The sequence below is a fragment of the Anneissia japonica genome, unplaced genomic scaffold (assembly GCF_011630105.1).
Source record: "Anneissia japonica isolate Jap-2015-1 unplaced genomic scaffold, ASM1163010v1 scaffold288071_len251177_cov169, whole genome shotgun sequence".
Taxonomy (NCBI): domain Eukaryota; kingdom Metazoa; phylum Echinodermata; class Crinoidea; order Comatulida; family Comatulidae; genus Anneissia; species Anneissia japonica.
The window spans coordinates 45,869-63,310 of NW_022753604.1; the positions used below are offsets into that span (position 1 = coordinate 45,869).

General features: G+C 35.7%; 1 protein-coding gene and 1 long non-coding RNA gene across 2 annotated transcripts; one reads left to right on the forward strand and one right to left on the reverse strand.

Annotated features, from left to right (window-relative positions):
• Positions 1 to 6,595: 6,595 nt before the first annotated feature.
• On the forward strand, positions 6,596 to 10,460 carry LOC117122927 (cystatin-A2-like). Its single transcript, XM_033268706.1, has 3 exons — positions 6,596 to 7,141; positions 8,316 to 8,417; positions 9,158 to 10,460. Exons 1-3 carry the CDS (start codon positions 7,043 to 7,045, stop codon positions 9,275 to 9,277), a joined length of 321 nt encoding a protein of 106 aa, XP_033124597.1. The 5' UTR covers positions 6,596 to 7,042; the 3' UTR covers positions 9,278 to 10,460.
• Positions 10,461 to 12,208: 1,748 nt separating this feature from the next.
• LOC117122931 lies at positions 12,209 to 14,326 on the reverse strand. Its single transcript, XR_004447770.1, has 2 exons — positions 14,201 to 14,326; positions 12,209 to 13,929 (listed from the first exon to the last, which is right to left on the reverse strand). It is a non-coding gene; the product is annotated as an uncharacterized LOC117122931 (long non-coding RNA).
• Positions 14,327 to 17,442: the final 3,116 nt, after the last annotated feature.

Below are 17,442 nucleotides of genomic sequence, written 5' to 3' on the forward strand. Positions count from 1 at the left end.
TTTGGTTGACTGAGTAGCACAGCATATTGTCATTATTGGGACTCAGAGAATCCCAATTAGCCAGATTCTTGGTGGCGGAGAATATGTGACTGGCTCTGGCAAAACTAGCCATTTGTCGGAAAAATCAAAAATTGCTTTTTGGCATTTTCAGATTCTGCAAACAGTGTTTATTTGATGGAAATTGAGTAGTAGTGACGTTATTAAATTTTTGGTTCATTGGATATCAGCCATGTAGGTTTTGAGAAAACTGCTTCCGAAGATTCCAAAATCAATAGTTTATTATTAAGATTTTTTATTTTTAAAATAATTTTAATAGACTATTCATTTAGATTTAGTGATTGATATTTTGCAGAAAATCCTTCAATATATCTTCATATTATATAAAATGCAAAAAATATAAAAATGATCAAAATTCTGATTCTCAAATGTTTTTGGTGCTTGTGGAAAATTCGAAATTATGACAAAAAGCAGGTTTGGCAGAGCCAGTCACATAATACAGTATGTATATTTCTCTACTGTACTTAACTTTTATTTATGAATATAGATTGCTAGTAGTGAGTCTATTACTTTACTACTCATAGGTACAATAACAATCACTTTCATAATACAGAATAGCAACAACGCTTTACATAAAATAAGTCTCATGAAACTTAGGGAGTGGAGCTATATTGGTCGGGTAACTCTGGTGAATTCAACCCAGGGCCCGGGGTTGGGAAGGCAAGCGGCACTAAGGTTTGGTAGCCACCATAACCTTTTGGTACGCCATGCCAAATCCTTAAACTGCTGTTTTTGCCATCCACTCACTGCGAAGGACGGTCGTCCGGCGACGCGATTCTATGAAGAACACAGCCCGACGACGCGCACGCATTAACAGATCGTTTTTAATGACGATCTGTTCAGACTGCTACCGACGTTGCATCGTCTATCATTCGCGAGCAGCGGAGTTGAATTTGTCGTGCGACGGTCGAGCGAAGCAGTGAGTGCCTGGCATCAGGGTGGCGTACCAAAGCACATTAGCGCCAGGCAAGCTTCTTAACCACCGAGCTACAAAGCTCCACTCCAAAATAAAATGTTCAATATGACTTACTGCATTTGACTTTATGGCGGGAGTAGTTTAACTGATGTCTCTATCCTGGCTTCTTTGCTTGGACTATGAATAAGACCTACCCTCTGAACCCTTCTCATGTCAGTCTTGTAATTTGTTGAGCTACAAAGCTCAAGCTGTTGATTTCTTTTTATTCAGATCAATTTCTGATTGATGTTTACTGATTGGATCTGATGAATCCAAAACGAAAAATAATTCATAAATGTTAAACAACTGAAATCCAGATAACAAAAGGAACCAAAGAGGGTGTTTCATTTTATTGATTGTTCAATATAATGAATAACCCCCCTCCCCCTCAACATTTTTACTGTCTGCAGTAGTATTAATTATTATCTTCTCCCTTGCCATAACTTCATTCCATTTAAACCCTCCAATCTACATAATGCTGCCAATTTTGTTTAGTCCACAATTATTTGAATAATGAATCATCTAACATCCACCAGTTATCTCAAGCCACAGGTATTTGATGTTAAAATTGCTAGTAAATCCTTCATGGCAATACAATGTAAACAAATGTGATTGAATGATTGATTGATTGATTGATGTATCTGGATATGGGAATTCAATATTTATTGAATTATCATTATTGACTGATTAAGTAATTGACTGGTTTATACAATTTTTAAATTGATACTTATTTATTGGAGTTATTTTTTGGTTGAATATTAATTAGACACAAATAATTGATAAATGTAATAATTCATTCATTAATGTAAATTGTGGAATAAACTTCCACATTTTATGTGATTAAAATATCTATATGATCCAAGTAAACCACCTTGCACCCTTATTTAATATTATACTAATTGTTTTTATGTTATAACTGAATACGAGTTACTTTTTTACAGGTTAAGTTTTGTTATAGTAAATTTACATTATTATCTAGATAATTTAATATTGTTATTTGTAATCTTCATTAGGCCTATCATTAACCATTAACGTATTACTTTAAAATAATGTTGCTATGTTGATGTGTTTTTAAAAAAAATTATTTTGCCAACATTGTTAATGTTGCAAAAATGGACTACAAATATGTTAGTAGATTATCTATCTACAGTAAATAACAAGCCACTAACTAAAGAGAGCTGGTCTTGGTTTTTAGCTTTGATAAGGAAGGATCCCTAGAGAAACACTTGGCTGATTGATTAATATATCTTTTTTTGTATGGGCGGCCGTTAGGGCCATTATAGTCTACTGCCTTTATTATACTGTCCTCATTAGAGCTTTTCAGATTACGAGAACTTGTTTAAGAAGTAATGCTCGTCTTGAAGGCAATACGATTGTGTTGATAAACTATTCATGATGTATGTACCACAAAATACGGTTATGAAAATGGTACTTAATTATGTGTTCGTTTGTATGCCTTGTAAAATTGTACTTAATCTTAGGGCCTAATTCTAATTACGAGATCGGAATTATAGTAGTTATATATCTGAAATTGACTGAGCCAAATATGAAAGTTTGTTATCAATTAGTAGTTCATGTTTATTAGAAATGTTGTAATTTGCATATCAGGCTGTTGATTGGTTAGCGCCGTCAAGCTACGTTTGTTGGAAGTACGTGCGACACGCATTGTTGATCACGGGTAGTATCTTCACCTAGAAACGTGTGTTACATGCACTATGCTTCCAAACTACGTGTGACCTCGGTAATCAATTCTCTGTTGGATTTTTTTTTTTCCAATTTTTGTCATTTATTTTTTTACTGATGTCATTCCTATTGAATCATGCTTGATGCTAAAAACCATTTAAACAATATAATGGATTTGTGTGTGTGTGTGTATTCGGATTCTGGGTTATTTCCATACTTTGAAAAATCGATAATTATTTCAGGTAATTTAATTATGATGTTTATTAGACGTCTACTTGCATTGCCTCATTCCGAATTGATATACAAGAATAAATAAATAAAAACAAAATATAAATAAGAAAATAAATAAGCGTTCGTTTGGGAGTTAAAGTGACATTAAAATATATTAATGAATTAAAATGTTGTTAGTTTTTATTTGTTTTGAATTGTCCACATTACAAATTGGACAGAACATTACTGATTTATGTAACTATTCCTTAAATAAAAATTGCGAACCTACACACGATTGTGATATGTTGCGTATGACAAGAAAACTAAATAATTCGCATATTAAATACTAAAGCCATGTTTATTACACTTGGGACAAAATTCTGGGATCGAGTCTCACTGTATCTATACCGCCAATAAAGAGGGCGGCAGACAGATTTGTAATATATCAGCTAACCTCATCAGTGAGAGCAGGGAACACGTGAAATTCAACGAGTATTGGCGATGGCACTGGCTAAAAGTGTCTGGTATAAGCCTAGGCAATTTAATTTATATATACAAAATTGAAAAACAAAATATATAATCATCAACGACGCGATAAGTTCAATAATAAAATGCAACATAGGCGTAGATCCTGGGGGATGGAGATATACCCCCCACCCAATATTTGACAAGGGGATGGTCCATTGTATCATCCCCCCAATACTTTGACTATGTATGTGATAAAATGGAGCTTTACACACTTTAAAAGACTGTCACAGAAATAATTTGCAATGTCTTATGCGCTTACAAAGATGAAAATTAGCATAATGTATTAATGTTGATAACAAAATTATTTTATCTGGTACCAATCTAAGCTCTTCTTTCCTTAGATGTTAGATGTACTTGCAAAGCAAGCCACATTTTCACACTGAAGGGTGTGTACGACATCAGTAATTTTATGTCAATTCCAAGAATTTTCAATCATCCCCGCAATGAAAAATACTTTTCTACGCCACTGAAATGCAACAAAAATAAAGTACTGTAGACTAGTCGTCTTCTGGTATCATGTCTGGTTACAGACGTTGATGACTGTATTCTCCCGTTTAGGCTATATGCTGCTTGAATGAAATTGCTGTTAGCTGTGTGTTATAGCAGACTAGAGACTTCATCTTCCTTCTATTTTTCCACATAGTGTCAGCTTGTGTTTCGCTCTAATTGTGTGACCAAGATATTTCTTTTGTCGTCTCCTTTAATATCTCAGTCTTTTAACAGACTCCGTTGATATTTTACATCTGTTGAAAATTTCCACGTTCGACTACCTGTCCCTCCATGTTAACCTTAACTATAATAATAGTAGTAAATAATTAAGAAATGACATTTACTAATTAAAATTTAAAGGTATAATGCTTTTTATTGCTATAATGCAATTTTGAATTCTTTTGAGCAAGGATATGTTAAGACTTTTCGATCGATTTAAATGTCTGCGTTGGTCCAATTAAATCGACTTTCGAAGGAGCTTCACCTGCCCCCTTGGTTTCAAATAAACTAGGGAAGTGCTATGTACTGTATACAAAACACATGATATGAATTTACGCGTGAAGTGGGTCCACCCTGATATTGTCCCGCACTGTTTGAAAATCTTGGCTAGCATTGTTCACGATCGACATTTTAAAATAGCAAATTTGTTTTTACATAGACCTACTGTAATTTTTTATAAGGAGTTGGCCCGGCCCAAATAGAAAGGAAAAGTATTTACTTTCAAACGGCCCAGGAGATAGCCTCTAGCAATAATTAGAGATGGTGAATTAAAAATGTGTAACCATTTATCGTTTAATGCGTCATTTGCGTATTACAAACCGTAGGCCTGTGCAATTTATTTTTTGTTTTTTTAAGAAAAGAAAATCCCTTAATGGAACATTCTTTTTATGTTATTTTTTGTCTGTGGGAAGAGAGAGAGAGAGAGAGTGTTTGCTACACTGCTACCAGACGACAACGGATTAGAAAATGCTAATAACTAGGGAGATGTAACAATATTTTATTTAAATGTTTTTACATCTTTCTGTAATAACGGAGAACTTATTCAATCTCCAGGCATGAAATGAAATGCACACGATCGCTCGTCAAACATGGCTTCAAAATAAAACAAAACAAAATAAAAATTTTAAAAAAAGTGCTCCATAAAAAAGGAGGTCCGGTTACTTCACAATTCATTCGTATGCCCTTTTAAAGAACCATTTTATTTTCGAAAGAGTAGGGGGTAAATTTATTCCTTCAACCCCCTGCCGTTTGTGTATGAGCAGGAGTACGGTAGGCCTACATAAAGCGCCTCTGCATGGCTACATACGTAGTCACCGTACGGCGCCCATACGCAATTCAGCATAACTCAATTCAAAACTTCGTTCCAAATCGAAATGAAATACTGTACTACTAACTGTAAGTCACGTGTAGTACTGTACAATGGACCTTTCCAAAGTGGTACGGTAATATTTCCAGTCAGACTCAGGAGGGAAAACAATTTTGATACGTTATACAACTGATTTTTCTAAGACAAAAGAAACATATTTGACGAAAACATTTTGAATATTAAAAAAAACTGGGGTGCGCGTAACCACCATTTTCCCATATTTTTAAATATTCAAAAATCTGCATATCATTAACCATTGCAAGTTTTTCATCTGACCAATCAGAACAGTATTCAGTACCGTACTTCATATTTCAGTATAAAAAGTACCGTAAATGCTCGAATAAGCGCCGCGGCGCTTATACAATTTTTGGGGGCTTGAGTGCCGTGTGCTTATTTGATGAGAGCGGCGCTTTATTCGAGAGCGGCGCTTATAAAAACAAACTGGCGAGGCGCTTTTTCCATGCCCGTTCCCATGTTATATATTTCACTTATTCCCGGGGTCTCATCATCATAAATACACGTTTATAAAGAAATGCTTGTCTTCATTGTATTATTTGTTCATTTTAACACTGTCATTGTATAAAACCCTGTTTCTCAAAGTATTTCTACACACACAGCGTAATGTAATTATACTCTCGATTAAGCGCCGCGGCGCTTATTCGAGAGCGGCGCTTAACGAAAAAAAAAATTCACGATTGGTGCGGGGATAGGAACTCGACTAGCGGCGCTTATTCGAGAGCGCCGTTTATTCGAGCATTTACGGTATTGTCGAATGTAAAACAATCAGAACAGCGACAGCGGGAATACGTGCGTGTCCAACAAACACACGTGTTGTCCCATACAGTCTACATACATTTACGTTATCATTTTGGTGATGGGACCTTATACAACAGTAAGGGTTGGGCTAAATCGGAGAGATCCATTAATGATACAATACTTTGTTCCAGGGCTGCCATCTTTGGTTTATTTTACTATTTATCAATTAATTATATTCCAAAAATCAATCAGCCAATCAATCAATCTGTCCATCACTCAGTTTCCATAGGTTGACAGGGTCGGATAAGAAATGTCACATACAGAGAGTAAAAGATAGGCCTCCATGTGTGGTTTCATTGATTAGTACGGTACGGTGTACAGTACAGTACAAATTTTAAACAATGTGTCTACAATTCAAAGTTCGTCAAAAAAAATTTCACGGATTCACCCATCCGCGAACATCACAATCTGTTGTATAAACACGGCGGATGAACAGGACACGGGATGTTTTCGAGAGAGCTACCGAAAATGAACAATACAAATATACATAGGGTCAGACACAGACAATAGCGCTGAGCAGCGAAGTGATAAAATCATTCGTAATTGGCTGGCCTACTCAATCGACCACAAATCGATCTGTGTACATAACACCTAAACATAATATACATTGAAGAGATCAACTTTAAAAAGATTCCGAAGCAGACTATCATATGAGTCATCTACTGTGTACTTAATCCGAGAGGACTCGCGGAATTTAGCTCGAAATTAAAAACAACATTGATTAATTTCTTACAGCCGGTTTTGCCACGCGTTATTAGTTAGGAGTGAGGACAAGTTTTTATTTTGTTATACTGTTGTTCACTTTTGGTTTTTAGCCGCTCGCTGGGTGATTTATTGTTCCGATCACGAAAAGTTATCGACCCAAGGCCTTTTGCGCGGGGTAAAGTCAGTTTGTAGGAAGTTTTCCTAGGCCTCTCGAGGCCGTTGGTATTTCCACCATGGCGGCTGACATACAGACGGCAGAGGCTTCGATGATGATGTGTACGTTGACAAATACACAGGAATCAAATAGTGAAATACAAGCTATGATTAACGAGGTATGTGAATATTCAGGTATATAGGCCTACAGAGCATGGGAACGTATATTCTAACAGTAGTAGTAGTACAATACCTTTTATTAATTGATTCGAACAATAATGGATTCGGATTGTGAATCACCAAGGTTTCTGGCGGATCTGCCTTTTGTTGTACCCGACTATTCAGTGTCCTTATTAAAAAAGAAAAAACGTTTTCGTGGCAATACAAAAATATTAATACTGTAATCAAATTTATGACAGGCCTCAACTCAAACAAACATGAACTAGGGCATGAACTGCATCTTTATCTAATAAATCTGCTAAAGAATAGCCATGTAGCACCTCTCTGGTAGGCAGGCCCAAACCAATGAAATCGGTTACTCATATACTGGAATGCACATAGTTTTGAATTATAAAATCAAACTTGATACACGCGGTAGTGCTTTGTTATTGGTCGGATATCTAAACACGTCAGTAGGCCTATAACAGTTCTCTGTACATATTTTGTGAATTATTCCACCTATTGTCTTTTGTCAGTGCGGTTTGAACACGTTTACTGTATTTTCCTTGCTTGAGAAGGTGAGCTCCCTTGTCCAACCTCCATGGTCCAACTATAAATCGCGGCAATGAGAATTCCGGTATTTCTCCTATCAGTGGAATGCTGTTATGTATGAGAGTAGGCCTATCTGTCTCTACGGTGACCGTTTCGGCCGCAGCGATGTGTATGGAACACACTTTGTATCATTGCATGCCCGGGATTGCATGTTTTTAGTCAATTCGAATTGAATTTACTAAACTATAAATACTGATACAGCAATTATAAATAATAAATACGCGTTGACTTTAAAGTACATAAGAATGTGAAAGGCAAGAAACATGTTTTAAGTCGATTCGACCAGGGAAGCCTAGGCCTGATAGAAGAAATCAGCGTAAATTCTGGGTTTAACAAACTTTACATTCTCACTGGTAACTGATTTGATAAGTCTATTTATTTGTGAAGTAGAAACAGTGTATATTTGATTAAAAACACACTTAGATCTCCTGACTTTCTGGATGTGATTAGCTGCAGTTTAGTATTTTTTTATTGGTCCAACCTTTTGCCTGTCTCTTATACACATCTAGATGTGTATAAGAGACAGCCTATATATTGCATCATTATTAATAATATATGACAATTATTTACTTTTGTTAAAAGGTTCGTTCTAAGGCTGAACTCGCTGTAGGAAGAAACTATAGTCACTATGAAGCGACTCAATTCGCAACTCAACTGGTAAACGGTGTCAACTATTTCGTAAAGGTAATTCATCACCGTAATGTAGACCATAACAATCTCTATTAAAACTTCACTCAAACGCGTCACATTTTCTCTATCTTTATCTGAGATCAGAGCATGGATGGAAGTAATTTATGAGTCATTATCACTCAAACTGCACCTGCGCACAGGTGCGTTTTCGAGGTGGCCATGAATATAATTTGCATTTACGCAACGGGAGACTAATATCATGATATGTACGTGTATATTTCCAGCTTTTACTAATTGTCACGTTTTCAGCTCTCTAAACATTAACTTAATTTTTTTTTTATTGAGTTTTCAACTTTATAGCCCCCTGTTTTAAAATTTTGTAAATGTTTTATTGTTCTTGATCGAACTTTTAAAGCTTTTTAGAATTGTAATTATGTGCAATTCAATATCTGTATTTTTGATGTCGGCTTTATTTATATATCATATTTTTTATATCTATTTTTAAATTTTAAATATTAATTATTTTTAATGTAATTTTTTAGTGTGCAATCTTGTACTGTACCCATTTGGAAATGGGATGGACTCCGGCCTAAACTGGGCATTCCTGATGCTCATCAATTTTTACTTTTGACTTTTTCATGGAGGTATAACATGTTATACACCTCCATGCCTCGTTGGTCTGAATAAAACTAATGCAGTGGGCGAATGATTGCAATTGATGGGGTGTACTTTTGTATACAATGCGCCTGTATACCTTGCAGCATTTTAATTTTTAATATTATTACCATTTGTAGGTAAAAACGGAAGAAAATAACTACATCCACATAAAGCTACACAAGGTTTTCGGCGGTGACGTCACGTTTACGTGCCTGGTTGACAACAAAGCGAAAGATGACGAGATACTTTACTTTTGAATAATTTAATTGATGACGTAGACAAACGAAAACAAAACCGTAACCTACCGAACCACCAGTCTCACGTCGGTTGGAGAACTGATTTTTATCGGCCATATATTTGAGAAATTAGGATAATGCTATTAGATGCAGGCTACGCCTACTTGTTCAGCCATCAAGTTACGAAGTTTTAATTTTAGGAGCCGAGGTACGTCAGCCGTTCGAAGGCCTAATAAAATTGCTAAATATTGATGATTTTTATTATTAATAACTCTTGACGGCCTGGGAGTGACACGGATACTAGGATTGGTCAGACTTGTTAAGCTCTGCTACGGTAGGCCTAAACTTGAGGCACGCTTTTTCGAAATGATCCACGAATAATTAAAACTGAAGCTTAATTAGGCGTGATTACGAAATTAATAGTTTACATAAGTATAATTATAATAAGTAATACAAGATTTATTATATTATAGTATAATAATTTAAATATTGTGTGCATTAAGGAAATTTTACGGTACTATAGTATCGTTGCCAATGACGTGGATATAGTTTAAAAGCAGGATTAACGATGCTATGCCTCAATAGTATATTTGACAGGGCCATTGTTCTGTTCAAAGATATTGAGGCTACAAATGCATTGTTAAGCGCTTATTTAAAAGCCATTAAAATTGGCATATTTAATAATTGTATCCATAAAGTACCGTAATTAGTGTACATCTGAAATTAAGTAGATTAACGAATGTGACAGGTCTACGTTAAAGTTTTAGGCCCAGATTTGTATCAAATGATGAAATCCTTTTGCGTGCCAAATCGGAAGAATTTTATGCAATATTATAAAGTGTTGCAACCATACAACCTTTTGCTGCTCATTTTGTAAAGTATTCCAAACAGCAATTACACGAAGTTGTGTTGCGTTTGCCTAATTGGTTAAAACCGCATGAATCTCTCATAAATCACTTAATATATTTAGACATATGGATTTACATAATTACATAATTCAAAATGAGAAAAGATTGTTGGTTTTCACACGGTTTTATCTACACGGATGTTGAGGTTTCACGAAATATGTTGGTAGGATTAGAATCTATATGACAGCTAAATGGTAGTGGTTTGTCTCCAATAATGACAGGCTGTAAGCCAAAGCTTGAAAAAATATAAAATCCTTATGCTGTTCCTTTATTAAAGAATTTATATTTTACCGCAATCTTCTTTCGAGCGTGTCTTTTTTTGAAATGAAAAACGATCACACTTGGTTTTAAAGCCTTTTTATATCTTTACAATGAATGGACTAAAAGGAGAAGTTGAAGAATTTAAACTTTAAAACTAAATATATTTATTGAGTTATAATATCCCATTTCTGAAGTACGAGTCTCGTGCACGCTAGTGACGTAGACGCTCTCAACTAGTCTGTGATGATCGCTTCATCTAAATTTAGGAATTACGGCAATTCCCAGATGAGGTCTTCCTATCATTAGGGCCTACTATCCATATATTCGTATAAAATAATATTGAATACGGTAGCTCAGATAGACATAGCAGGGACGTAGTCAGGATTTTGAAAGGGGGGGAGCCGTTATGCAAATTACGTAGGACCCCGGCGGGGTCAAGGAGGCGAATCCCTCTGTGAATTAGCGCACTCTGAACGTTCTTAGGACTGTTTGAGAAGATAAATTGAAAATTGCAATAGACGCATTATAAATAAACGCAACAATAATTATATAATAAATCAACAGTGGCAGATCCAGGAATTCGAAAGATAGGTGAACCAGGGAGGGACTTTCACAGACCGAGGAACCACCCACTTCAGCCCCACCATGGTTGGGGCTGAGGTAAGAGAATTTATGACTAGGGCATCTCTATATGGCGCGAAATAACACTCTCGCACTTCAATTTGAATATAATTTTCTTCTTTTTTTTCCCTTAAAAATATGAAAGGGGGGAGGGGCGGGCCTTAAATCCACCTCTGCTCAAAACATTCGTTATCCACTGCCAGAATGGTCATAATCACGAAAAATGGACATGAAAAACCACATCACATCCTAAAAACAAACAGCAGTCACTAAGACATACCGGTACATCAGGAGCCGATTCGATGGAGTTTAATGTCATACCCAAGGCACAGACCTGTTTTGAAAGGTGGAGGGGGACCCACCTCAGCCCCACAATGTTTGAAGCTGAGGTGAGAAAATAGTACCTCTAGATGGCCAGAAATGACACTTTTAGTAAAATTCATCATCACATCACCATTAGTCAAAATGAAGTGCCAAAAAAAATTCTCATGATCTTTTATCAGGGATTTTTGACAACCATAGAGATCTTATTAATGTATGTGTGTATACCATAGAAATCAAAGCTTAAAAACATTGTCTTTGAGTATGTACCGTACTTTACATAGGCCAACTTCAAAAATGTGATTTCACAACCACCTCAGCCCCACCATGGCTGGGGCTGAGGTGAGAAAATTTGAGGAAATGGTACCTCTCGAGATGGCCGGAAATGACACTTTTATATAGTAAAATTCATCATCATCACATTACCATTATAGTATAAGAGACAGGTTAACACGAGTCTGGTTTTCCTGAGTTTAGTTGAGCTCACTGTTAGTGGCGTATGAGTATTGACATGAGGAGGGGACTAACGAGGAATAAAGGATTAAGTCAGGAAAGAATTTGTATTGGCTCAAGAATAAGCTTTAAAATTTTAACACTGTGTACAAAGGAGGGAGCCACGGCTTCCACGGCTCCCCCCACCCCCACGGATACGTCCCTGAGACATAGAAGTATTTGTAGACCTAGATGAAGAAGACATTGAATGTCGAATACATTTAATGTCGGAAATAAGAATGAACGGGAAACAGACGTTTACTGCATAAATAATAGATTACTCTCACTGTTGATACCGTACCTCTCACGTGACGAATATTAAATGAGCCAACTATTACAAAAAATCAAATATTGTTTATAAAATTTCGTTTAATCCAAATAAGATGTACTCACTGTTTTTCTATGATCTAAAATGTTAGTGTTAACACACACGTTGACCAACAAACTTACGTGCCTGCGTATGTTTTTACACACTCGTTTTGTAAGACTTTAACATCATTTAAGGGCGGTGCTTAGTAGGAAAGCCCATTCATGCTACGGTTGATGCATGCAAGAACCAGATTATAATTCTCCTGATGCAAAACACCATCAAATATCATTGTAGTACCCACTACTACTTGGAGATGCAACACTAGCCATTAAGCACAAGGTCAGTGGTCTAGTAGTTATGGCGCCAAGCCAGTTTTCTGGAGGTCATTGGTTCAATTCCCACCTGAATCGCTTGTGAGATTTTTTCGCAAGTATTCGGGAACGTACGGAGCATTTAGTATAACACATCAGGCAGGTAAAATATAATAGTTATTCTTTTTTATTAACTAAGCTTTGACAGCATTATCAGTAATTATGTGACAAACATGTTGAATTTACCTATATGGGTGTGATATAACATTATCATGCCCATATATGGCCCATATATGTGTAAATCACAGATTTTGTTTATAAATATAAAACAACTATAGAACGCCGATCTTTTTTTTTCATTCTTTTTTTTGTATTTTTAAAATTTTATTTAACGATTCCAATTCAACATTACGATATAACCAGTACACCTAGTTTTCAACAGAACTAGTGTCTGATCACTCAACACTATCGGAAGTATCTGGATTTAAGTCGTCTTCAGCCACAATGACAGGTTCATCGATAGAGTGGGTCTTCTTCTTTATTCGCTGGTAAAGGTCGAAACCTGAACCTCTGGGCTCACAGGCTGCAGTCCCAGTCTCTCTTTCCTTGGGGTTTGAGCCAGATTGTGCAAGGCTGTGGGGTTTTCTCCACTGCACTGCACTACAGTCTGTTTTACCTTCCCAGCATATATGCTGGCACCCATTTATACTCCTCCTGGGTAGAAAGAAACAAACGTAGATATGGTGTCTTGCCTAAAGGACACTAGCGAATCGCAGAGCAAGTGTTTCAAGCCCCCGACCTCAAGGTTGCAATTCTGAGCCACAACCGTTGAGCCAACCTCTTCTACAAAGCATGTACCCAATGAGGTGACGTCATTTCTACCTGTCCATCGGGATATACCGTCAATTCAATGGCCTTGTTATACGGGTCATCGCTATATTCTCAGTCATTGCAGAGGCAAAGAATTATTAGTCATCATCGCACTGTCCTTGCTGTACCACTCGACTCGCTCAAGTCTACCGGTATGTTGTTTGAGAACAACAACCAACAATACACTGTAAGCATCACATCTTTTGGGATTAAATATTGCATAATTTATGAGTGCATATTGATCTAGAAGAATGTGCAGTGAAAGGAATTTCTTAAGACTTACTTGTTAGCCTAACCTGTTCTACTTTCTCTATTCCTCACTTAGTGTTCTTGTTGTATTTGTAAAACCTGTACTTTCTTTTCTTTGTGGTTTGCTGAGAAATGTTGTGATACCAACCACTTATAAATCAACAGTCTCTATATTTTTATTATGTAATAAAATAGCCAAACAGTGTATTCAAATCTTCAGTATGTTTGTCATAGTTGAAGCCGATCAATAGCTGAAAGTACTGCTTTTTTAAGGAACGTTTTATTTAAGTCCAGAGATTTTTTCAGGGTTGTCACATGATTGGCATTCAACTGCAAATGAAGAAAATTATGAAAACAAAGTATCAATATGAGAAATAAAAATGTATCTATTATTTATAATACTGCATTTATAATGTTAAAAATTTACAAAGCATTTTTCAAAATCAGAAAAAAAAGTACTAGAAGATGTGTTTACAAAATGATTGAATCCATTAATGTAATTTGTCACATTGTTTTATAGATCTTAAATCTTGAATCAACCTCTTTTGACAATACCCCTGGAAAACAACTAATATAAGAAAAAAGATATATCATATCTTACCTGGTTGCCATATTTTTTTACTAAAGCTAAAAGGAGTTTGGCAAACTTTGGACACGAGCTCTGATCATTTCCTTGATGCCCTAACCCTGATGTAATCAAGTTAAAATCGCCCTCATGAAGCGAAAGCTAGGAGTCAATAAATATTTAAAATGTTAATAATAATAAATGTAATATTATTTTAAGTCAATGGAAATTTCAGCTAAGCCCCGCCCCTTGGATACTGTTGTTAAGGTTCCACAAAACCACAGTGTTAAAACATACACAAACACGTGCATATTTGTGGGGACAACACAAGTGCTTGTTAAACATGCGTGCATTCCTGGCAGTGGCACATCCAGGGGATCCATGTGAAAAATGTAACAAAACACTACTGGGTCCTGGCTTACAAAAGTCATGCTGACCTACCAAGGCATAGGTTGGTAGATCAGACAAACTAGGCTTAGCCCAACTAGCCTTCAATTAAATACAATTTACACACTGTATTTACACACAACATTTTTTTAAATATCAATACTTCGTTCTCTTTCCATTTTTCAAATTTGTGCTCCTTATAGTAATTTAGTTAATTATCATTAATTAATCCATAATGGTAACTACATGGAGCGAAATGCTAGGCCTCTGGAATTCCCCCATTGGTAGTTGCCAGGTTCTCGGATATTTCATTTCATATTTGGCAAAAACGGTATACAAAATGAAGCTTTGAATTGCAAATAAAATAATGGCTCTTAAGCATCCTATTTATTTTGAGACACTCAATTACTGGATAAGCAATGATTTTAAACATATATCTACATAACAGTACATACATTTTCCATAACTTACTTTGGAATCGATCAGCAACTGGATGAGGGTAGTCAGATGCACATTCCACAACGTCTTGTTTTGAAATATTTTCCTAAGTAGAGAAAAAAACAAACGTAAATGATTTTACTTCACACACAAAACATACCACTAGTCAAAGGTTATCATATCACTTCCATACTTTTATTGGTTGCACTTTGTAATGGTGTGACAGATATTATTCTTATTTCATTATCAGGTGTGGCACAAAGAGATGTTTCAGTTCTCGGGGAGCGACGTTAAAATTTGTCAAGGGAAAACAAATTAGAATCATTTTCTAAGCCAGAGACATCTGGCTTGAGAGTGTCATTTGTGTGCATTTAGAGGTAATATAACCTAAAATGTTTTCCCCTCAACCCCAACTGAGGGTTGAGGTTGGCTCATCTGTTGGGGAAACGATGAACCACCTGTCTCGAAAATGCTGAAAATATCCTCATCTCTCTATATCCCAATATCCTTCCTATTACTTTATACATATGGTTCTACAAGAAGGAAAACGACAAGATGGAGACTAAAATATGTCTGCCATGCTGTATGTATAACACTATTATTGCTTACTGCGCAATATGTTTAAGCATTGATCTAAAGTGACTGGATCGAGAGATCATGTTGCAGAAAACCTCTCGGTGTGTTGTTGTTCAAGGTGCTGAATAAAGTTAGTTCATGGTTGAGTTGATTCTGGCGTAGTTTTCCCTTTATTTATGTGAACCTACAAACCTAACAGTACTCAAAGTTCTGAATCTGTCCATTGGTATTTTACAAGCTTGTGCTGAAAATATCATATAAATGGAACCAGCTGATAACGTTAGTGTTTTTTTTTTACTCACCTAAGAAGTCCATGTTTGTGTTCAACTTTTAAAGCATCTTTCACTACACTTGTAACAAGGCTGCACTGGGCACTGGCAAATGTGTTACTTTGGATGACTGGTACTAGTACGCTAAGCACTGTAGGCCGTGGGAAAGCCTCAGCAAACACCACTATAGCATTAATCAAATGTCTTGATGGAGGATGAATTAAATCCAAAATCTGAAAATAATATCATTTTAACTTTTGTAAATGTACAGACATTATAAATTTAATTAATCATTAAATTTAATACATTTATACGATTTAAAACACATTAATAAAATAAAAAACATAAACAGTAAATAAATAATAATTACTATATATTTAGTTTTACAATGTCATTAGTATTTTTGTTAAATCCCTTCCAAGAATAAACTATGAGATGTTATATTATAAACAACATATTTTAGGAGTCACTCATCATTCCTATATGATATTTTCCTGATGTAAACCACATCAAAATAGCATTGCAGTACCCGCTGCTGCTTGGGAATCAGATTCAACACAAATCACCAAGCGCAAGCTTGGTGGTCTAGTTGTTATGACACCAGGCTGGTTATCTTGACGTCGTGGGTCCAATTCCCACCAGAATCAGTTGTATTTGGGAACATATCAAGTATTAGGTACCATAACTCGTCAGGTAGGACAAACATCACTCCTATGATATTTTCCTGATGCAAAAACATCGAACACATGTATTTAACTTGGTAATCAAATTCCATTGGTGAAAAGGTGTTCCATCACCTACACAATCTCATCATTATGATGCCCAACAAGTGGCAATTGTTCGTTAAGAAATTTTATAACACACCTAAATAGATCCTTGTCATTTAACTGGTGGATTTCGTATAATGTTACATTGGTTATTAACCCCATCATCATAGAGATTTAGTTCCACCGTGCATTTTTACTTCCATCCATTTTTGTCCATTGTACGGTGTCTTGGAAATGAAAACTTTTTACGGAAGGTTATATACATAAAATGATATCCATTGCATGGCGTCTAGGATACGACATGACTTCAACTTAATACAATCTTTTGATTGGTTAAAAAGATGCCGAGCTGTTCCATTTAGAAAAATGGTAGATTACTTTAAATACCGTAAATGCTTTCCATGTCTGTTCCCATGTAACCTATTTCACACATTCCTGTAGTTCAGTAGCCTATCATCGTAACAAACGTTTATAATGGAATGATTGCGTCTTCACTGTTTTAGTTATTCAATTTAACACTGTAGACATTGCATTTAAAACCCTGTTTCATTACACACAGTGTAATATTATATACTCTCGATTAAGAACCGCTGCGCTTATTCGAGAGCGGTGCTTAATTTAAAAAAAATCACATTCGGTGCGGCGCTTATTCAAGAGCAGCACTTATTCGAGCATTTACGGAAATATCAAATGACAAAAATCTCCATTCAGAAAAAAGGTAGATTTTTTTTTCATAAAATATCAAATGACAAGAATCTATTTTAGGTGTGTTATAAAACACATAATGTTTTTTATGTTGAATAGAACAGTCAATCTTTCAACTAATGAAAATATCCTTCCC

Bases quoted from the DNA above. Each gene is read 5' to 3' on its own strand.
- LOC117122927 (XM_033268706.1), top strand. From the start codon at position 7,043: ATGGCGGCTGACATACAGACGGCAGAGGCTTCGATGATGATGTGTACG. The intron at 7,142-8,315 runs GTATGTGAATAT...TTTTGTTAAAAG, and splicing joins TACAAGCTATGATTAACGAG to GTTCGTTCTAAGGCTGAACT. The intron at 8,418-9,157 runs GTAATTCATCAC...TACCATTTGTAG, and splicing joins GTGTCAACTATTTCGTAAAG to GTAAAAACGGAAGAAAATAA.